Source organism: Saimiri boliviensis, chromosome 2 (assembly GCF_048565385.1).
Source record: "Saimiri boliviensis isolate mSaiBol1 chromosome 2, mSaiBol1.pri, whole genome shotgun sequence".
Taxonomy (NCBI): Eukaryota; Metazoa; Chordata; class Mammalia; order Primates; family Cebidae; genus Saimiri; species Saimiri boliviensis.
Genome location: NC_133450.1, coordinates 237,511,062 through 237,534,565, shown reverse-complemented (window position 1 = coordinate 237,534,565; position 23,504 = coordinate 237,511,062). Strand labels below are relative to the sequence as shown.

Below are 23,504 nucleotides of genomic sequence, written 5' to 3'. Positions count from 1 at the left end.
TGTTTGAGGCCAGAAATGTATGACTCCACTGAGCTATGATCACATCACTGTTCTCTAGCATGTGTGACAGAGCAAGGTATTGACTTTTTTAAAATTACAAATTAAAACTAAAGCGTTCAGTTGTGTTGGATGCTGCTGCACAGTCAAATAGGAACTCTAAAAGAGTCCACCTTGAAACATCATCAGAAACCTTGGCAAGAGCAGATGGAGTTGAGAGTGGAAGCAGAGACCAGAGCTGAGTAGGCTAGGGATGGGACCTGCGGCATGTGGAGGTGGCAGGTCAGTCACCTTGGTTTGGAGGTTTAGCTACGAAGGGGAGAGAATAAAGGTCCTCAGAAGAAGGGAAATCATAGTGAAAGATCTAGAAACAATGACATATACCCAGGAATATTTGAAAAACAGAAATAGCGAAAGTCTTGGAAAAGTTCTGTCTTCAGATATTTGGAAATATTTCAAGACAAAGAGATGCTTTATTCTTTATTTTTAGTAGGAAGAACCAGAACCAATGCTTACCGAATGGATTTTAACTCTGCACTAGAGAACATTTGAAGCCCAGCGTGGTGCAGGCATCTGTAGTCCCAGCTATACAAGAGGCTGAGGCAGGGGGATCCCTTGAGCCCAAAAATTTGAGCCCAGCCTGGGCCACATAGTGAGATCCCCACCACTAAAGAAGGAAAGAAGGAAAACATTTGAGCCGTCTAACAGTGGAATAGTTCCCATTTGTAAAGTGAGCCTCTTGTCACAAAAAGTAGGGAACACGAGGCTGGAAATTCAGCTGTTCAGCAAATTCCTGGAAGTGACTTCTCCATGGTCTTAAGAATGCGGATAGATGGGCCTCCCACACCCACCAGGCACCCACTGCATTCTCAGCCTATTGTTCTATGACTGTAGGAAGTAATGGGCCCTTTCTGAAATCTTGAGTATAGAAGGAAATTACCAGTTCTTGGTGTTCTAGACCTCACTTTTCAGTGTTTTACCTGCCCACTTGTAGAAATTAAGGAAGAAAAAACTCAGTACTCACTGGTACATTTTAGTGAGTTTCTTTGTTGTATTTATTGTGCCATATATATATATACATATATATATATATATATATATATATATATTTAATGGCACATTAGGTTCTGGGGTACATGTGAGGAACATGCAGGATTGTTGCACAGGTACATACATGGCAATGTGGTTTGCTGCCTCCATCCCCATCACTTATATCTGGCATTTCTCCCCATGTTATCCTTCCCCAACTCCCTACCCCCCGAAGTCCCTCCCCCTAGTCCCCCACAACAGACCCCAGTATGTGCTGCTCCCCTCCCTGTGTCCACGTATTCTCATTGCTCAACACCTGACTATGAGTGAGAACATGCAGTGTTTGATTTTCTGTTCTTGTGTCAGTTTACTGAGAATGATAGCTTCCAGGTTCATCCGTGTCCCTACAAAGGACACAAACTCATCGTTTTTTATGGCTGCATAATATTCCATACTGTATATGTGCTACATTTTCCCTGTCCAGTCTATCATTGATAGGCATTTGGGTTGGTTCCAGGTATTTGCTGTTGTAGACAGTCCTGCAATGAACATACATGTGCACATGTCCTTATAGTAGAACGATTTATAATCCTTTGGATATATACATAGTAATGGGATTGCTGGGTCAAATGGAATTTCTGTTTCTAGGTCTTTGAGGAATCGCCACACTGTCTTGCACAATGGTTGAACTAATTTACACTCCCACCAACAGTGTAAAAGTGTTCCTATTTCTCCACATCCTCTCCAGCATCTTTTTCTCCAGATTTTTTTTTTTTTTTTTTTGAGACGGAGTGTCGCTCTTGTTACCCAGGCTGGAGTGCAATGGCACGATCTCGGCTCACCGCAACCTCCGCCTCCTGGGTTCAGGCAATTCTCCTGCCTCAGCCTCCTGAGTAGCTGGGATTACAGGCACGCGCCACCATGCCCAGCTAATCCAGATTTTTTAATGATCACCATTCTAACTGGCGTGAGATGGTATCTCAGTGTGGTTTTGATTTGCATTTCTCTAATGACCAGTGATGATGAGCTTTTTTCATATATTTGTGGGCCCCGTATATGTCTTCTTTTGAAAAGTGTCTATTCATATCCTTTGCCCACTTTTGAATGGGTTTGTTCGTTTGTTTCTTGTAAATCTGTTTTAGTTCTTTGTAGATTCTGCTTATTAGCCCTTTGTCAGATGGGTAGATTGCAAAAATTTTTTCCCATTCTGTTGGTTGCCGGTTCACTCTAATAATTGTTTCTTTTGCTGTGCAGAAGCTCCTTAGTTTAATTAGATCCCATTTGTCTATTTTGGCTTTTGTTGCCAATGCTTTTGGTGTTTTAGTCATGAAGTCCTTGCCTATGCCTGTGTCCTAAATGGTTTTGCCTAGGTTTTCTTTTAGGGTTTTTATGGTGTTAGGTCTTATGTTTAAGTCTTTAATCCATCTGTAGTTAATTTTATTGTACGTTGTCAGGAAGAGGTCCAATTTCTGCTTTCTACACATGGCTAGGCAGTTTTCCCAACACCATTTATTACAGGGAATCCTTTCCCCATTGCTTGTTTTTGTCAGGTTTGTCAAAGATCAGATGGTTGTAGATGTGTGGCGTTGCCTTCAGAGCCTCTGTTCTGTTCCATTGGTTTATATCTCTGTTTTGGTACCAGTACCATGCTGTTTTGATTACTGTAGTGTTGTAGTATAGTTTGAAATCAGGTAGTATGATGCTTCCAGTTTTGTTCTTTTTGCTTGGAATCGACTTGGCTATGTAGATTCTCTTTTGGTTCCATATGAAGTTTAAGGTGGTTTTTTCCAGATCTGTGAAGAGGGTCATAGGTAGCTTGATGGGGATAGCATTGAATCTATAAATTACTTTGGGCAGTATGGCCATTTTCACAATATTCATTCTTCCTAACCATGAGCATGGAATGTTTCTCTATCTGTTTGTGTCCTCTCTTATTTCCTTGAGCAGTGGTTTGTCGTTCTCCTTGAAGAGGTCCTTTACATCCTTTGTTAGTTGTATTCCTAGGTATTTTATTCTCTTTGTAGCAATTGTGAATGGGAGTTCATTCTTGATTTGGCTCTCTTTAAGTCTGTTATTGGTGTATATGAATACTTGTGATTTCTGCACATTGATTTTGTATCCTGAGACTTTGCCGAAGTTGCTTATCAGTTTCAGGAGATTTTGTGCTGAGATGATGGGGTCTTCTAAATATACAGTCATGTCACCTGCAAATAGAGACAATTTGACTTCCTCCTTTCCTAATTGAATACCCTTTATTTCTTTTTCTTGCCTGATTGCTCTGGCTAGAACTTCCAATTCTATATTGAATAGGAGTGGTGACAGAGGGCATCCTTGTCTAGTGCCAGATTTCAAAGGGAATGCTTCCAGTTTTGCCCATTCAGTATGATATTGGCTGTAGGTTTGTTATAAATAGCTTCTATTATTTTGAGATATTTTCCGTCAATACCTAGTTTATTGACAGTTTTTGGCATAAAGGGCTCTTGAATTTTGTTGAAGGCCTTTTCTGCATCTGTTGAGATAATCATGTGGTTTTTGTTTTCGGTTCTGTTTATGTGGTAGATTACATTTATAGACTTGCATATGTTGAACCAGCCTCGCATCCCCAGGATGAAGCCTACTTGATCATGATGGATAAGCGTTTTGATGTGCTATTGCAGTCGGTTTGCCAGTATTTTATTCAAGATTTTTGCATCTGTGTTCATCATGGATATTGGCCTGAAGTTTCCTTTTCTTGTTGAGTCTCTGCCGGGTTTTGGTATCAGGATGATATTGGTCTCATAAAATGATCTGTAAAGAATTCCCTCTTTTTGGGTTGTTTGGAATAGTTTCAGGAGTGGTAACAGCTCCTCTTTGTATGTCTGGTAGAATTCAGCTGTGAACCCATCTGGACCTGGGCTTTTTTTGGTTGGTAGGCTATTAATTGCTGCCTCAACTTCAGCCCTTGTTATTGGTCTATTCAGGGTTTCAACTTCTTCCTGATTTAGGCATGGGAGGGTGCAAGTGTCCAAGAATTTATCCATTTCCTCCAGGTTTACTGGTTTATGTGCATAGAGTTGTTTGTAGTAGTCTCTGATGGTAGTTTGTATTTCCGTGGAATCGGTGACGATATTCCCTTTATCATTTTTTATTGCATCTATTTGATTCTTCTGTCTTTTTTATTAATCTGGCTAGTAGTCTGTCTATTTTGTTGATCTTTTCAAAAAACCAGCTCCTGGATTTATTAATTTTTTGAAAGGTTTTTTGTGTCTCTCCTTCAGATCTGCTCTGATCTTAGTTATTTCTTGTCTTCTGCTAGCTTTTGAGTTTTTTTGATCTTGCTCCTCTAGCTCTTTCAATTTTGATGATAGGGTATCCATTTTAGATCTTTCCTCATTTCTCATGTGGGCATTTATTGCTATAAATTTTCCTCTAGACACTGCTTTAAATGTGTCCCAGAGATTCTGGTATGTTGTGTCTTCATTCTCTGGTTTCGAAGAGCATGGTTATTTCTGCCTTCATTTCATTGTTTATCCAGTCAACATTCAAGAGCCAGTTGTTCAGTTTCCATGAAGTTGTGAGGTTCTGAGTTAGTTTCTTAATCCCGAGTTCTAATTTGATTGCACCGTGGCCTTAAATATTATTCTAAATTTTGTTCTCATGTCCACAAGTGCGTTCATTTGTCTTCATCTGCCACATCTATGCAGGATATAGTCACAGCACCTCATTGTTGGGAACACTGAGCAAGCTTGCAGAAAGGGCTGTTTGTACCTTGCAGAATCCTGTTTACGTTAGGCTTGACTTCCTTAGACATTGGCACAGGATTACTGACTGTGTAGTAACTGGGGTCAGCTCAGTTGTTTTATGTTTATTTGAGGTCAACCCTGGTCTCAGGATTTCACCACAGAGATTATTCTTGAGGGGATCTATAAACCATCCCTTCCTTAGCTTGGTCCAAATACATCCTACCCCTTATCTAATGAAATTAGTTTACATTTTTAGTATGGTTGAAAGCAGTACTTTTGACTTTTCTCTGTAGATGTCCCCAGATGTTGGTTCTCTAGTCCATGGATTTGTCTATGCAGAGCTCACCACTCTTTCTCTTTCTCTAAGTTAACATTCTCAGAAGCACAGACTTGCCTAGAAATCTTTGTAGACTCCCTCTTACTCAGATAGCAAACATACAACTCCTTAGTTTGAGCATTTAGGGCCTCCTGCCAGTAAGTTCATGTTCTTACCATGCAGACCTCTCTGCAGCTGCTGTTTCTGTGTTGCGTTAGGGTCCTGCAGGCCTTGCCTACAATAATCCTCATGTAATTCCTCCGACAGGAAAGCTGTGCTTTCTTCCATGGCTGTTTTCTAAATAACAAAGGCGTGATACTACACATAGAGTAGCAATTTGGACACTAAATTGAGATTCTGTGTCCCTGTCTTATTTGACAAAAGTGCACATTGTTGGGGAGATGGAGGCGGCATTTTAAAAGGAACTTGGTATATAGCATTAGTAATCATTAAAAGAAAAAAAAAAAAACAGAAAATAACCTTATCTCTGGCAGTACAGTAGTTGTTTCTGTGCACACACATCTGCAATACCATTTGTACAGAGAGAGAGTGAGCAAGCGAGGGCGAGGGCGCAGCCTGACATTAACAAGGGAGGAGGCGGACAATGAGTACATTAGCGGTTGTTGCACTTTCTGTTTTCTTTATATCCTTTATCTTCACGTTGCAACCTCCCCCTCATCTGGTTCCTTAAAAAAATGTGATACTTAGTGAGTTTTCTTTATATGCCTCTGCCAAGACATTATTGAAGCTTCCTTTTTCCCCTCACTGCAACAAAAGGCACAGAATGGTGTTTGAGTTTTTCAGAGGCATGGCTTCTGTAACTGTCCAACAGAGGCATAACTAAGAATCAGGTTTTCATAGTCTGAAAATGTCAAGTTAAATGTCTTCCGATAATATATCACCTCTAAAAATGTCTTTATTTGTTCTATCCAAGTATTTCTTTGATAGTTTTACCAAGAAAAAAGTAAGAGTGGTTTTGGTTGTGAAAAATAGAATATTTTAATAATGTTGTAAGGTGTCCAGCATATCCCACTTTATTACAATTAACTTTTCTCTACACTATTTAAAAGAGGAGTAGAAAGAGAATTTTTTTCAAAATATCCAGAGACAGGCTATGAAAGGAATAACAGAATTTAAGCCTTTTAATGTGTGTGTAAAAGGCAGTGTTTGCATCATGAAGACAGTTTTCTAAATTCATTACAATATTTTGGGGGTAGTTCTTTGAGTAGTTAGATCTTCTAAGTGCATTTGAGAAACAAAATTTAGTAATAAATGTATTTAAAATTTATATTATTCTTCCCTCTATTTGAACAGTTGTTCCAAAATGCAATCTGTTCAATAGGATTTTGCCCGTTCATATCTAAGTGGGAATCAGTACTTTCTTTGTTTGTCACCATGGAAACCAGTCAGCCAATCTGAATGGCTCTTAGATCACACAGAACCATGCAATGCTCCGCGCTCTCAGTGCAAGTTCCTCACTGAGTAAGTGGGGCTGACTCTTCCCTGCCTCTGGCTCTTGCCTCCCAGTGCCATGCAGGTGCACGAAGCAGCCAGGCGGCCCTCAGCTGTGCACTTCCTCAGCTCCTTTCTCCAGGGCCGCCGGCACTCCACCTCGGACCCAGTGCTGCGGCTGCAGCAGGCCCGGCGGGGCTCCGGCTCAGGCTTGGGCTGGGGCTCTGGCTCCCGCTCTGCCACGAAGCTGCTGTCCTCGTCCTCTCTCCAGGTGATGGTGGCCGTTTCCTCCGTCAGCCATGCAGAGGGAAACCCAACTTTCCCCGAAAGAAAAAGTAAAGATCTCTTTCTTCTTATAGGTTGTAATACCTTTGTATGTAAGTTTGAGGAATGGAAATCGGCTGTGTTGTGTTTATACCTTTTTAAATACTGGCAGTTTAGTCTATATTATACTTTTTGCTCTCTGTTATGCTAAGTATTTTAGTGAATAGATAAGAAGATATAAAATGATCAAATGTTTTGTGTTTTTTTAATTAAAAATATAGGTTTTAACAAAACTCATTCTCTCGTAAAACTTTTACAGTTTCTTCTTAATTGCCAGTATATGTGGAGATTATTATATGTGAAAACATTTTTATGTTAAGCGATATATGTCACTTTGATGACAAGGAAACAGTTTTCTTTTCTTGACAAAATGAAGGGGATTTGGCACTGGCTTGTCATCTACCATCCTGAGATAAAATGGAAGCTGTTTCCCATGTTACAGTTTCATCTGGAGAGTGGAATTTTGAATTTTCCTTTCCTTATATGTTCTAGGAAATTTAGGACATCCAACACCAAAGTACACAAAAGTAGGAGAGCGTTTACGGCATGTCATTCCTGGACACATGGCTTGTTCCATGGCGTGCGGTGGGAGAGCTTGCAAGTATGAGAACCCAGCCCGCTGGAGTGAGCAGGAGCAAGCCGTTAAGGGGGTTTACTCTTCCTGGTGAGTGAGCCTGTTGGTTTTTCGTAGTTCTGTCCGTTCTGTGTGAGCCAGGAGCCCGCAGTGTGGGAGGAGCAGTGTGGGGCTTTGAAGTCAGGACCTCACTTTGGCGGTCAGGTCTGGCTTTGCCCAGGCTGTGTGATCTTGGCCTACTGACTCTCAGTTTCTTTATCTGTAAGGTGGAAATAATAAAACCAAAACCATAGATTTGTTTTTTAATTAAGTGAAATGATATACATATAAAGTGTATTGAAGAAATGGGTAATTAGCTCTTAAATTTCAGAAATGTTTAGAAATAATAAAACTTCATCTATAAATTTGAGAAAATTATTAGGTACATGTGTAATTTTTCAGTTTCCTAGTGGTAGCCTTCAGCTTTTATGTTGTTACTGTATTCTCTATGAAAGGTCACATTTTCATACAAATACTCTTCAGTCTACCCTAATAGAGGTTGTATAGTTGTCAGCTCAGTAGACAACATACTTGCTTTTTTTATGGTGTATAAGTACAATTAATATTGTTCTTTAATCATACTGCTTTTTATTACACAGTAAACTAATCAAGTATACCTTTTTGATGTAGTAACATCTGAAAAGTGCTGATAAATCATATTTGAAGCATACTTAGAGGAATTCACTATTTAATACTAGTAGTGAATTATATTATGCATCAAGAACCCATTTTTAAATTAGATATTTGTTAACTGATATATCCAGCTTACAACCTGTACTTTTTGCTCAGTACATCTGTAGTGATACAGTCTGGGGTCCACTGTCATTATCGTTTGCCACAGATCATATAATGGTCCATCACTATCATACTAATAGTATGAAGAATGAAATATTCATAGACAAGAAAATTTCTAATAATGTAGCTTAGGTTTTTGCATATTTTTGCTAGTCACATGAGTCTTTTTCACCTCTGCTGCTTTCACATTACGTCCTCCCTCGTCTTACACTAATTATCATTGAAACGCAGGCGTCCCAAACCTTCTGTTTAAACCACATGCCTTTTTTCTGAGGGAAAGGTGTCATTTTGGCTCCCGCTCTGCCAGTCTCTGTTATTCCTCTGAGATTCATGTGACCCACATCTTCCAACAGACTATCTTGTATATCTCATTAGGCCACTGATGAAAAATTTGAACAGAACAGAGTGAAGCCAGAGCCCAGAGGCCTGACAAGAGTAATAGTCATTTATTGGGCATCTGTCTACCCATTCATTTGGCTCAGTAAATATCCATTTGGCTGGAGGCCAGTCAGTGTGCTACATGCTTTCGTATTATTACCTTTTATCTTCATAAAACTCTTGTGAGCTGTGAATGCGATTTTATTGATGACAGAATTGAGTTCCAGAGAGACCAAGCAATTTGTTACCAAGCTAGAAAGTAGAAAAGCCAGCATTTGAAACCAAGCCCAACTGACTCTGGAGCCCATATTTGTCACCAAATTACAGTAACTCAGCTTTTATTCGTAACTGCATGCCAGGATTTGTGCCAAAGACTTTATATCCACATCATAATGAATTCTCACATCAAACCCTGTGAGGCAGGCATTATTATCCCCATTTAACAGCTTAGGTAACTGAGGTTCAGATGGTTGAATAACTAAAAATATCTCCCAGTTGGCCCTCCTCTTAAGTCACTACCCAGTGGATAACAATCTAGACTGTTACTTTACCACCAGCTGAGTTTTCTCCGTCACGTCTACTAGAAACTCTTGAGAGTCCTTGAAAATACTTTGCTGGAATCCACAAATAATTTATGTCCTGGAGTTTTTTCCAGGGATTTAAGAAACTAGAGTCTCTTAGAGCTCTAATCATGCAAAATTGAAGCCATATTTGTATAAGAATATTCTTACACAGGTACCCAAAATCTCAGAATTCATCACTAAAGAACTCATGTTTGTAACCTAATATCATCTGTACCCCAAAAACTATCAGCATTTTTTATATTAACTTAAAAAAAGCATAATATCTAACAATACCTTTACTACACAACCTTTTGTACAAGAAAAAGCAGATAAATAAGAATTAATTTTCATATTTGCAAAAAGAAACACTAAGATGATAAACACAAAATTAATACACATGATTACATATGGGGAACAGACTGGATGGAGTGGATGAAAACGGGTGAGAGCAAACATTTTCGTGCATACATTTTTGTATTGTTTTGATTTTATTGAACCATGAAACTGTATTACCTGTTCAAATAAAATTTACACACAGAAAAGAATATTCTAACAGAATTGTTGAAATCATAGAAAAAAATCATCTCTCAGGGCTGGAACATCGCTTTGGGCTGGAGCTTCCTAGGTTTCGGCACATCTCACCAGTCCCTCCACCCGTTTGCAGGGTCACTGATAATATACTGGCCATGGCCCGCCCATCCTCTGAACTCCTGGAGAAGTACCACATCATTGAGCAGTTCCTCAGGTAAACGCCGTGGTGTTCACACAACGAGTGAGCAGACTCGTGTTTTTCTTTCATTGCCTTTGTTTTCAAATAAAAAAGTGCTTTCATTTTAACAATAGGCAGTGAAGTGTATTTCAAATAAGAAATTAAGATTTTGAAAGTAATTAATAATGTTGATTAATACCAAAAATGGTTAATTTTTTTTTTTAATGCTAGCTCCCAATATGACTGACTGCTCTTTTTCCTTTAAGCCATGGCATAAAAACAATAATCAACCTCCAACGCCCTGGTGAGCATGCTAGCTGTGGGAACCCTCTGGAACAAGAAAGTGGCTTCACATACCTTCCTGAGGCTTTCATGGAGGCTGGCAGTAAGTTCCTCCCACCCTCCTCTCATGAATTATCAAGGACAGCACTCAGAGACTTTTCTCTGCTGGGTTCTTAGATTAAAAAGGTGATGGAAATAAATACCGCCTGCACAGTAGTAGGGTTCCAAAAAAAAAAAAAAAAAGCTACCATTCGTGTTGCTGTTGAAAGTACAGAATTTCTTTGTTCCTGTAAGAGAGATGTTGGGAGGAGACCCTGTAGTAACAATGATTAACATTAGTTAATGCTTGCAGCATGCCGGCCATTATTATCTCATTTAATCCTTAAAACAGTTATGTAACATAGTCGTTGTTTCTGTTTTACACATGAAGCCACAGGGGCTTAGAGAATTACCTACCCACCGAAGATCACACGGCTTAGAAATGGTAGTCAGGTTTGGAACCTGGACATGATTGTGGTTTTACATGCTCGTTGTCCAGCCCCACTCCCAAAATGATGCCCGAGAATTCTACTTCTAACAATTTCAAAGCCTTCTCAATCACAGGAGCTTTAGGATGAAATACACTCAACATGTGTCCTTCAAACCAAGCTGGAAAGGATAAACAATCTGGAGCTTATTTTTAAGAAGCTGATTTACACTGGATAGAAAATCAGTATGTGCCGTCTTTAGCTATTTATCAGTCATTTAGACACATTTCCTTGCTTAAACAAGAGTGAATGCATTCCCCCCATAGCTGAGTAACTATGGCATGAATCATTGACTTTATTGATTTACAATTCTACTTTGCCGTAATTCTTTCTGGCTGAGTTTCTGCAGGAAATGTCTTAAGTAATATAAAATGTGCTTTGCAAGTAAATGTTAACAGTAAAGTTACTGGGAATGTGAAATCCCTCTTATTTTATGCAGTGTATGCACTGAGATCTACATGCCTCAGTGTAGATCTGTGTACTTTTCATTAATGTGTGTACTTTCATCAATTTCCTGTATGTTGATTTTCTTTTCCTTTTCTTTTTTCTTAGTTTATTTCTACAATTTCGGATGGAAGGATTATGGTGTAGCATCTCTTACGACCATCCTAGATATGGTAAAGGTGATGACATTTGCCTTACAGGAAGGAAAAGTAGCTATCCACTGTCATGCAGGGCTTGGTCGAACAGGTAAGTCCTAAGAGGTGGTTTTATTGTCTCACAGGCATATTTAAATGTAAAAGGAATAAGGTTTCCTAATTTGAGATAAACATTTCTCAGAATCCTGTCAAAGCTTTGGAGTCAGGTGGAAGAAGGGAATAAGTTCTAGTCTTCTGTACCACTGTAGGCTGTCTATAATTAACAATTACATATAGTTTCAAATAGCTAGGAGAATATTGAATGTTCCCAACACAAAGAAATGATAAATGTTTGAAGATTATGCATATACTAAATACACTGATCTGATCACTATACATTATAGGTATTAAAACATCACTATATACCCCATAGATATGTATAATTATTATATGTTAACTTCAAAAATTAAATCAAAAATACTTTTAAGATACTTGAATATTTGAATATTTTTTAAGATACTCTAAACAGTTAGTTACAATGACCATATGTATGTCATTTTGAAGTCTTCGGCAACAATGTGAGTTGAAGAAATTGCAGTTTGAGAGAAGTAAAGTAATTTCCTACATTTAGTAAGTAGCAGGGTCAAGCTTTAAAGCCATGGTTATCTGACTCCAGAGTTCATGTGCTTTCTATTTTTGAAGGTATAAGGATTTTGTTTGTAAAGGAGAGTCTATCTGTGCCTAGAAGTCTATTAAAAAGTCAGTGATTTTACTTAAAAATTCAGCAGAATTTCATTACAACGCTGGTATTAGGGCAAAAACAAAGACCCGAGGGCTGAGATTTTCCTTGTCATCTGCTCCAGGCACATGCACACAACTCTGTCTGCATCATACCTGTGCTCCCACCAGGGAACCTGCCACATGCTTGGGAGCATGCTCAGGGAGGGACTCAGCTCTGCTCGAGACTGGTAGCTCATAGGATCAAGCCAAAACCTCACTGTTTCTAGACATTGACATGATAGCTCTGCAGACATTTTATATTTTTACTAAGATCTTCTGTGTTCTAGTGAGAAAGGTATGATGTTCCTGACTGTGAACTGGAGAGCATGCAGTTTTCAGAGGTTCTGATTTTCATATGTAACAAGATGTTCACAAACTTGGGGATCAAATAGGTATATTTGATTTGCCTTTTACTTTAATATTAATGGACTGTTATATTTGAATTAATTTATTAATTATTACCTTTTCATTAGTTACTCCCTTTAATTAGATGTTAATACGAATACATAATGTTTATACCATTAAGGCTGGCTTCCTTAAGATTGCTTAATTTTCCTAATTGCTTATGGAAAAATAGAGGTATATCGTGGTCTGAAGAAAAACACATATTAGTATAGGCACAAATCTGGAAAAGGAATTGCCAGGAAGAAAAGTAGGCTGTGAATGTGAATAATCCCCAAAGAAGAAACTGCCCTGGTAGGGAGAATGCCAAGCTGTGAAGTGCCAGCAGTTGATGGCAAAGATGGCAGGGTGGGAGGTTCCAAACACAAAGCGTATGGATTGATTGGATGGAAATTCTCAAGAGCTGCTCAGAGTGGAAAATAGAAACAGATTTTCTTTCTCCTGTTGGAATTGAGTAGAACAAGGAGGATAGATGGGCCAGATGATCAGTTTCCCTTCCCTCCTACACACTTCCTCACCTACATTGTGCCTCTGCTGGCACAGCTCTGGGCTACTGAGATGACTCAGTCATGGGGAGGGGGTGCCATATAGACGTTTAATAAAGTTCTATGCAGTAAGGAACATGTAGTAATAATACCTCTACAAAAAGTCATCCAGTTCTCATCGTAATTGTCCTTAGAATGTGTCTCTATTTATACGGTTTTGTAACACACTCAAAGTTTAAATCATCAAGGAGTGATAAACTAAATAAAAATGTAAGCTTTTCTCATACCAGTCTTCTCTTCTTCACTGTTTAGGTGTTCTGATAGCCTGTTACTTAGTTTTTGCAACAAGAATGACTGCTGACCAAGCAATTATGTTTGTGCGGGCAAAACGACCCAATTCCATACAAACCAGAGGACAGCTCCTCTGTGTAAGGGAATTTACTCAGTTTCTAACTCCTCTCCGCAATATATTCTCTTGCTGTGATCCCAAAGCACATGCTGTCACCTTAGCCCAATATCTAATTCGCCAGCGTCATCTGCTTCATGGTTATGAGGCACGACTTCTGAAACACGTGCCAAAAATTATCCACCTAGTTTGCAAATTGCTGCTAGACTTAGCTGAGAACAGGCCAGTGATGATGAAGGACGTGTCCAAAGGACCTGGTCTCTCTGCTGAAATAGAAAAGACCGTGTCTGAGATGGTCACCATGCAGCTGGATACAGAGTTACTGAGGCCTAACAGTGATGTGTCCAACCCGTCTAACCCCACTGCAGTGGCAGCAGATTTTGACAATCGAGACCTGATTTTCTCCAATGAGCAAGAGTTTGACCCCCTTTGGAAGAGGCGGAATGTTGAGTGCCTTCAACCCCTGACTCATCTAAAAAGGCGGCTCAGCTACAGTGACTCAGATTTAAAGCGGGCCGAGAACGTCTTGGAGCAAGGGGAGACTCCACGGACAGTGCCTGCCCAGGTCTTGGTTGGTCACCACCCCAGGCAACAGAAGCTCATAAGCCATTGTTATGTACCACAGTCTCCAGAACCAGACTTACATAAGGAAGCCCTGGTTCGCAGCACACTTTCTTTCTGGAGTCAGTCTAAGTTTGGAGGCCTGACAGGACTTAAAGACAATGGGTCACCAGTTCTCCGTGGAGGGCTCATTCCAAAGGAAGCACAACAGAGTGGAGCTTTCTCTGCAGATGTCTCAGGCTCAAACAGCCCTGGGGAGCCCGTTTCACCCAACTTCACAAATGTCCGTAAGGATCCAAACCCTACTCACCAGCAAGTGTCTCACTGTCAGTGTAAAACTCATGGTGTTGGGAGCCCTGATGCTGTCAGGCAGAAAAGCACGATTCCCCGAAGCCCTCTGGACTGTGGCTCCAGGCCCAAAGCACAGTTCTTGGTTGAACATGAAACCCAGGACAGTAAAGATCTGTCTGAAGCAGCTTCACACTCTATATTGCAGTCTGAATTGAGTGTTGAAGCAAGAAGAATACTGGCGGCCAAAGCCCTAGCAAATTTAAATGAATCTGTAGAAAAAGAGGAACTAAAAAGGAAGGTAGAAATGTGGCAGGTATTATTAGTACTTTATTTAATTATAGATATGTGGGAAATATTTATGTCAGAGCAAAAGTGTAATACATTTTCTCAGACTTCCCAAGTGAAATATGAAGATGCATAATACTTAACTTTCTAACTTCAGGTTTCTCATCTATGATGCGAACCTGATGTTACAGAAAAAGCACAGGGTGTTTGTGTGGTTTCATTTAAATCCGCATATGCAAGAAAGCACTTAGCACAACGCTTGACCCACACAAGGCATTGATATAGGTAGCTTCCTTCTTTCTTTCTGGGTCTGTGGGGGCAACTGGCCCACAACAGACAGCATTAGAAACTCACTTGAAGCATCTTTAATCCGAGGCCTGGCAGAGGGAACCATACTTTGAGGACCACTGAACTAGAGACATAAATAAAATAGTTACTTTCCAAAGCTCATCAGCGCTGGTGCTGAGCAAGGTCAGAAGAGTGAGGCTGTCTCCTTGGCGTCCTCTCCTTCAGACTTGCCAATCCTGCTCTGACAGGGCAACTCTGGGGAATCAGGAGAGCAAGCGGGAGAAACCACGGATTACCGCGTGCCGTTCACTGTAGCTGAGATGAGGTCTTTGGGGTCCATTTCTTAGCTTTGACTTCAATTAGAATATAAATTTTTAACCCTTTTTTGTGTTGTACTTTTACTAGGATACAGTTTTAAGTCAGCCACACTTTCTTTGCCCTGAATCAGCAGTTGGTCTAGAGAAAAGATAGGCCTTAGAAACCTAGCTATCAGAAGCAGCCAGACTACCCCAAAAGGAGGCTGACTTGGACAGTTGTGAATCACTGAAATCGGGACTTTTGAGCCCAGGTTGGTCACCACCTCAGGCAAGTTATCTCCTTGGAATTATTTTAATAGCTTGCTTTCATAGTCTGCCATTGATTAAACAAGGCATGTAAAATTTCTAAGTGCCAGTGTCTCTTCAGATGCAGAGGCATGAAAATTCAGAGCTTCACGCTAACTGATAACTATATGACGAGAGGAGAGAGCTTTTGATATAAATTTTGTTCATCAGAATTGTTTCGCCTATCCAATAGTTAAATGTATTGCTTTCTCCCAAAATGAATTGTTTTCTTTATTTCCTACTCCAAACTGAAAAAGTCATTCAGTCAGCAAATGTTTCCTGGGCATTACAGTGTGTTAAGAGTTAGCAAGCAAGAGTCTTCTGTTTTAGATGAAAATCTGGCACCCCCACTCCAGGGTCAGCCACAGTGCCCATGTGAGCTCTGCCTGTGGTGTTGAAGAGTTCAGGACTTGGTTTGGGCCAGACTGTATGTAGCATTTTCTGGAGGTGAACACAGGCCTTTAATCAGGAGAGTTTTTCATTTTTTTCATTTCTGTATTTTAGGACTTTTAGTAATCAAAAAAATCAGTTGAATTCTGGAAAAGAATAAAGTGAACATTATTTGAATAGCATAATGCTACCTATGCCTGTATTTAACCATTTCACATGGATTATTTCATGTGATTTTTCACAGTTATAGAACATATCTGTGAGGCAGATGATACTATTTCTAGATTCTTTGTTAATCTTAAGAATTCAGTATCACAGATGGGGATACTAAAGGTCACAGAGGTTAGAGGGTAAGTGACTTGCTCAGGGTCACATGGCATACATGTGGCAGAGTCAGGGTACAGCTTGTGTTTAACACTTTCCATTATCCCAGGATTCTTGGCTAACCTCACTGGAAAGCCTCAGGAAACATCATGATAGATAGTCATTTTGCTAAGAAGGTTTTTGAGTAATGTCAGTTCTGCCCAGCTTGTCTTCTTCATAAGATTGAATAAAGAGCTACTTTGTTACATACATGATCTATGGGATAGGAAGGACTCTGAATAACAAAGTACTGGTGTATTCATAAGATAACAAAGAGAAACCGGGGTCCTTGTGGTGTAGCAGAAGCAGCACAGACTCTGGAGTAAGGCAGAAGTGGATATGATGAACACCCCCTTTGCCATTTTCTGGCTCTTGTCTCCTAGGTGAGTTATTTCATCTTTCTTGAGCCCCAATACATTTATCAGTAGGGAACCTCCCTGCTGGGTGACATTTGAGAGTTAGAGATAAGACATATATTACAATTTCTGTCCCACTGTGTGCATGCAGTAAATATTGGATAGGTGAATAAATGAATGAATGGTAGCAATTATTATACTTCTATTGTCAAAATTTATTTGATTCACTAAAACATAAATCTGAACCCTGTCAGAAATTCATTAAAATCCTTAGCCCACTTTTCCCTTGCTCTCTGTGAGGTAAAATTTCTAAGTCTCATGCTTAAATTTTCTCTAGGCATTTGAGTATTCGAAAAACTTTCTAGTAATTTTCCCCATGTCAGATTTCACGACTTGGGGATTATTGTTAAATCCTACATAGGATTCTAAAAAGATATGTCAAAGATATACATATGTCCCATTTACCAACTTGCAAGCGCTTTTATTTTATTTTTGCAGACTTCAAAGCTGTCAGAGCTTTTCCTTAGACCCCAGGTTAATTTATAAATGTTCCCTTACTTGTACTTTTTCATCTACCGTCGACTTTATTGCAAAAAATAGTTCTGTTTTGTTCACCAGAAGCCTGAAAAGGAAGGTTCTTCTGAACTGTTTCTCTGGTTTCTGAATAAAGTAGAGAACTTGGGTTAACTAAGCCCTTTCTCTGTGCTGTAAGCCTTAACAGACCTTATCTTAGTCAGTCAGCCCAACAGCTTGTGAGGCAGGGGATGAGTTTCGTAGAGGGAAACTGAGGCTTACAGAATTCAGTGTCTTATTCCAGTGTCTAGCCTGGAAGTGGAGAGGCTGGGAGGGGGTTCCAGTTCTGTAGCCTAGAGCCTGAGCCTTTCACTCTCGTGGGCAGCACAAAAATCATCCAGTGTCAAATGGTGCACCTCTCTCTCCTCTCCCTGTCTCTGTCTCTGTCTGTCTTTTTCTCTTCCTTTTTAGAAAGAGCTAAATTCCCGAGATGGAGCTTGGGAAAGAATATGTGGCGAGAGGGACCCTTTCATCCTATGCAGCTTGATGTGGTCTTGGGTGGAGCAACTAAAGGAGCCTGTAATCACCAAAGAGGATGTGGACATGTTGGTTGACCGGCGAGCAGATGCTGCAGAAGCACTGTTTTTATTGGAGAAGGTAAAGTGGCTATGTATGGGACCAGTTAATGACTGTCACTGAGGCTTTTAGTTTTTCACACAGCAAGAAAAATCCATTATAAAAAATGGAATTTATACAGAATCCCAAATCTAGGTCTAATTTAATAATTTTTCCAAGAGAAGAGAAGAAACTAGTACCCAGTGTAAACACTTAGAAAATACAAAAATAAAAAGGGGAACTATCCATAGTCCTGGGAGAGGCACTGCAAACATTTTCAAATCTTTTAAACTTAGCAATATGTATATTAACTTGGTAAAAGTCATTTTAACATACAAGTTTATGTTTCCTTTTTGCTTAAAGTTACAGCTGTTTTCCCATGAAAATGTAAGCTTTTTGTAAATTTTGACTATAATGGATATGACGCTGTAACACAAGAATGTTAATTAACCATAATTAACCACTTTTTCACTGTTGGGTGTTTGTTTCTACTTATTTGCTATGAGCATGCATATGGGCAAAATTATGAAGTAGGTTGGAATATGCACTCATTGATATTTTTAAAAAGGGGTAGGCGTCCCACATACATACATGTATATATAATTTGTATGTGTAAAGTATAGATTTTTCTATGTATAAAAGCTATATGTTTAAAATAGAGAAGATACTTACATATGTATAAAATACAGAAGGAGAAATAAGAAACTGGTAATAGTAGTTACCTGTAGGAAACGATATTAGAAGACAATGGATGTAGGAAATGGGAGAAATTGTATGAATCCTTTTATATAATTTGGCATTTTTAGCCGTACAGAGATACTGAATTTTCAGTGTAACCTAGGCTTTGTTTTGGATTTTTTTGTTTTTTGAGATGAAGTTTAGCTCTTGTTGCCCACGCTGGAGTGCAGTGTGTGATCTTGGCTCACCGCAACCTCCGCCTCCCAAGTTCAAGCGATTCTCCTGCCTCAGCCTCCCAAGTAGCTGGGATTACAGGAATGCGCCACCACACCCCACTAATTTTGTATTTTTAGTAGAGATGGTTTCTCCATGATGGTCAGGCTGGTCTCGAACTCCCGAACTCATGTGATCCGCCCTCCTTGGCCTCCCACAGTGCTGGCATTACAGGTGTGAGACACCACGCCTAGCCTGTTTTTGTTTTAAGAAACAATGTTATCTAATAATCAGCCTTGAGTTACCTACTATGCTGCAGCATAAACATCTCCTCAGTTTCTAAATTTCACCAAAACTCTTCTGCTGTTACTATACACACACACACACACACACGCACGCACACACATGCACACACACGGACACATGGACACATGCATATGCAGACATGCAGATACATGCACTCACACACGTGTACACAGAATACACGACCATGTGCGTGCCTGCACACACACACACACACACACACACACAGACACTCACACAATACACGTCTTTTAAGAAACAATTTTTCCTGTATCCGACGTCCTTTTCTTAGGACATTTTCTCAGCAATTAAATCACAGAGATAAAAGATGAGAGGGTGATAAGGGAGATTAATGTTTGGTGGGTTACTGGGCCAAGCCTTTCAGGACATAATTTCCATTTTCTCTTCCGTTGATCTCAATACCCCTCAGAGGTAGAGGCCCATTTCATAGACAAGGAAAGCTGAGGTTGCATGCCCAAGGTTGGCAGCACATGTCAGAGAAGAATTCAAACTCGCTCTGGCACAAAGCCCATGTGCTTTCTATTACATAAGGCTGTCTTTTATCCTAATTCACCCTCGCTTCATGTATAGGGCATTTATATTGCTTCAGGTTTTTTACCTTAATAGGAGTCATTGTAATGATAATTTGTGCTTGCAGGTGTTTCTTTGTTATAGATTATGCTCTTAGAGTAGATTTTCAAAATTGAAATTAGTGGGTCTCTGTACATTACGTCTTAGATATGGATTGCTAAAGGCGATGGAATTTCTCCTTTGCTAAGGTGAACAGCCCCCAGGAGTCAAGTCACTAGACACATTTTTAAGTATCTTAGCCCCTTAGGTTGGAGGCCAAGCACTTAAGCACTGCGTTGTTCCTGGGGGACTGGGGTTGTCCTTGTCCTTTTCTTTGTCTGCTCGCCTCCCTCCCTAATCATCTGCAGCGGCTGGGTACTCAGATCCTGACCACTCAGTGCCCAGTAAGTCCATGTATCTCTATGACCTGTCATCATCTACTGGACAACTGAAATAATTATATCCAGAAACAACAAGAATGGGAAAACCTATTCAGTTCACTGCAAGAGAAAAACTTTGTTTAAAGTTGCAGTGATCTTTAAATTTACTTTTACTTTGTGCAATAGCTAGCCAGCTTTGATATTATTTCCTGAAAGCTTTTTAAATTATATTAACACATAATAATAAACATTTGTTGATGTTTAGATATTTTGTTAGATGTTTTGGCATTTGACATTGTGAGTACTTGGTCACAAACCAATTCTTCATTCTACAAAAGTTTTTGAACAATTTTTAAAATTTTGATTTCTGCAAAAACAGGGACAGCACCAGACAATTCTCTGCGTGTTGCACTGCATAGTGAACCTGCAGACAATTCCCATGGATGTGGAGGAAGCTTTCCTTGCCCATGCCATTAAGGCATTCACTAAGGTGGGTCACACTCTTAACTTTCCCCTCTCTGAACCATGGATCAGCATCAACTTTGTAAATCAGAATCCAGAGGTCACCATTGTCCTCCAAAATAAAACATGTATGTGTACGTTTCCCCTTCATGGAAATGTGTTTGACATGTCTTCTGAGTAGTTGCAGAGTTTTGACCAAAAACAAAGTTTCCAAACAATAATCTTAGGAAAAGCTGAACTGTGGGTTTTTTTGAAGGAGAATGTTGTAACAAAGAGCTTTTATGTAGAGAAACAACTGGGCATTGAATTCATATTTTTAGGTCATATGCCTAATTAGAATCAGAGAATCTTTGCTTGTCGGGCCAGTTCTACCTTGGGTTTAAGTTAAGAAACCATTTATTGAAAATTAAACATCCAACGTCGCTGATTCAGTACTGAGTCCTGGTCGGCAAATCCTAAGGAAAGAGTTAAAAAAAGCTTTTCTTTCGAAAAGCCCATCCTTTTGGTCGCAGCAGTTTTTCCTGGCTGAAGAAAGAAGCATTAGCCAGGTTCATACCAAGAGAAAACTTTTCCCTTATGCCATCAGCTATAATTTGTTCATATTTCTTATTGATGGGAAAGTATCTATACTTTGCTTGTTACTTCTCATTGATATAAAAGCGTCATTAAACGAAGAACCCGGCTTTTGAATGCCAACATCTTTGCTATCATTAATGATAACAGCAGTTATTATCTGTACTCATTCACAAGTTGTAAAGGTTCTTCATTTTTAATATTTGTCCAGTTTCCTTCCCCGCCACTCTTTCCAAAGTGATGTTCTTACTTCAGCCTTCTTTGTTCCTCATCTGGATTTTATGGCACTAACTGCTGACATCTTTTCGGTCTGTTCTCTATTGTTTCCAGAGTCAGTAGTCTCAAATCCAAACCACGTGGTCCTTTACATCTGTATTTACATTTTCGTAGACTGAGAGGTTACCTACCATGTGAAGAAGGTTGTGGTTTGGTGTTTAAGAAAGTAAATAATTCACACCATTATTAATGTTAATAAGGAGTTTTTTGCAAATGGGATAAACAATATAGTAGTTAGATAAATTCCTGAGCTTGACTGAAAAAAAAAAATTCCTTAAGATTAGTCTCTTTGAAAGCAGTAGGAATTCTCTACAACTTCTATTGGCCTTTTGAGGGGATACTAATGAAAAGTTACAGAATCAAAAGCGAGAGTTAGCAGTCATTCAGAATCTGTCTATAGAAAACGTTAGGAGACAGTTCTTGGGTCTCTCGTGTCTCTTCATAATCTGATGAGCAGATGCACTGACCAGTCTCTTTGGGGATTCACTCTTCACTGATGTCTGGAAGGCTCTGCCGGGAGGGCAGAAGGCACACATTCTGCCTTCCAGGATAAAAATCTTTCCCTTCAGGGCAAAGATTGGCAGACTTGCTTGCAGCCCCCTTGTAAAACATTGGAGTTTCCTAAGCTTGGGGCTCCTCAGCTATGAGGCGAACCCCACGCTTGTGCAGCCTCCACCTGGGCCCCTCTGCATTGCCCCCACGGGACTTGGGAGACAAGGAGAACCCGTGTGAATTTGAAGCACACGCAGCTGTGAGAAATAAAAGTTCTCTGTCTCTGACCCAGGAGTCATATCTTGTACCAGTGTCCATGACACTGGCAAGCTAACAGGTCAAAATCTAAGATCCTTTACAGTTGTTGACAGAGGAAACAACCTTCCCTTTGTCAGAATTTATCAGAGAAGGAGAAATTCCAGGAGAGAGGCAGCGATTGTGTGACCCTGATTCTTTCCCAGGGAGTCACACGTTACTCTGAGTTTGGGTGGTGGACGGGTACACACTCTGGTTCTCTGTCTTGCCATCACTCCTAACCCAGAGTATGGTAAACTGGGGTGAAAATGCAAATATGTGTAAATAGTGCTCTCCCATCAAGGGGAAAGGATATTTACTTTGATCAAGGTGGGGTTGGTTGGTTGGTTTTTTTGAGACAAGGTCTCACTCTGTCACCCAGGCTGGAGTTCAGTGATGCAATCTCAGCTCATTGCATCCTCTGCCTCCTGGGCTCAGGCAGTTCTCCCATCTCAGCCTCCCAAGTAGCTGGGACTACAGGCATGTGCCACCATGCCCGGCTAATTTTTTAATTTTTTGTAGAGGCGAGGTTTTGCCATGTTGTCCAGGCAGGTCTCAAACTCCTGGGCTCAAGCAGCCCTCCCACCTAGGCCTCCCAAAGTGCTGGGATTACAGACATGAGCCACTGTGCCCAGCCAAGTGAGGTTTGTATATGTACAAAACATTAGACTCAGATACACTATCTTAGGAAGTGGGAATCCTTATCTCTGATTTACACAGGAGGAAATCGAGGTCCAGAGAGGTTGGGTATGAGATGAGCACAGCTCGCAGGTGGGGAACCAGGCTCCTATTCAGGTCATTCTGCCTCTGTCCGGAGTGGCCACAGGGCCTCTCAGCAGGACACATACAGCTGATGTGCTGTTTTAATATCGGAAACTTTTCCCTTATACCATCAATGATTGGTCTCAAAAAATTCATTTCACACTCATTTTTTTTTTTTTTTTTTTTGAGACGGAGTTTCGCCCTTGTTACCCAGGCTGGAGTGCAATGGCGCGATCTTGGCTCACCGCAACCTCCGCCTCCTGGGGTCAGGCAATTCTCCTGCCTCAGCCTCCTGAGTAGCTGGGATTACAGGCACGTGCCACCATGCCCAGCTAATTTTTTTGCACTTTTAGTAGAGACGGGGTTTCACCATGTTGACCAGGATGGTCTCGATCTCTCAACCTTGTGATCCACCCGCCTCGGCCTCCCAAAGTGCTGGGATTACAGGCTTGAGCCACCGCGCCTGGCCCCTTTTTTTTTTTTTTTTTTTTTCCAAGGGAAAACAATATGTTTATTAAGAGCCATGAAAATGCATAAACTCATTTGTAAATAAATGTAGTATAATTTACTCAGTGAAAAAATAGCTAAAATCCATGAGTAAACTGGATTTTATATTTGAAATGATTTTACATATTTGATCTCCAGTGATTTCCCCTCCATCATGATCTATTGGTAGCAGCCATTTTGCAATGACTATAGAAAAAGCTGTTACCAACAATCATCATACCAGGGAAAGTTTTTCCAGAATGCTCTTTAAAACCGAACCAGTGCAAACACATTCAGATTACAAGGGATATGATAAGACCTGGAGCTTACCTTCAGAAATGTAAAAAATAAAAATCTCAAACATGAATTCCTTAAGAAATGAAAAAACAAACT

At 40.1% G+C, this 23,504-nt stretch overlaps 1 protein-coding gene across 9 annotated transcripts in view; it reads left to right on the top strand.

Annotated features, from left to right (window-relative positions):
- The window catches only part of PTPDC1 (protein tyrosine phosphatase domain containing 1), an 87,167-nt gene that overhangs the window by 51,381 nt on the left and 12,282 nt on the right, over positions 1 to 23,504 (top strand). For 7 of the 9 annotated variants that reach the window (XM_074395565.1, XM_074395567.1, XM_010348787.3 and 4 more), the window contains 7 exons: positions 7,333 to 7,504; positions 9,854 to 9,934; positions 10,165 to 10,283; positions 11,260 to 11,397; positions 13,265 to 14,523; positions 17,479 to 17,664; positions 20,146 to 20,256. In XM_074395565.1, the coding sequence (XP_074251666.1) occupies positions 7,333 to 7,504; positions 9,854 to 9,934; positions 10,165 to 10,283; positions 11,260 to 11,397; positions 13,265 to 14,523; positions 17,479 to 17,664; positions 20,146 to 20,256 (2,066 nt within the window). Of the gene's footprint in view, positions 1 to 1,113; positions 6,852 to 7,332; positions 7,505 to 9,853; positions 9,935 to 10,164; positions 10,284 to 11,259; positions 11,398 to 13,264; positions 17,665 to 20,145; positions 20,257 to 23,504 lie in introns of those variants that run through there. The other 2 variants (XM_010348786.3, XM_074395566.1) reach the window with 2 other exon arrangements.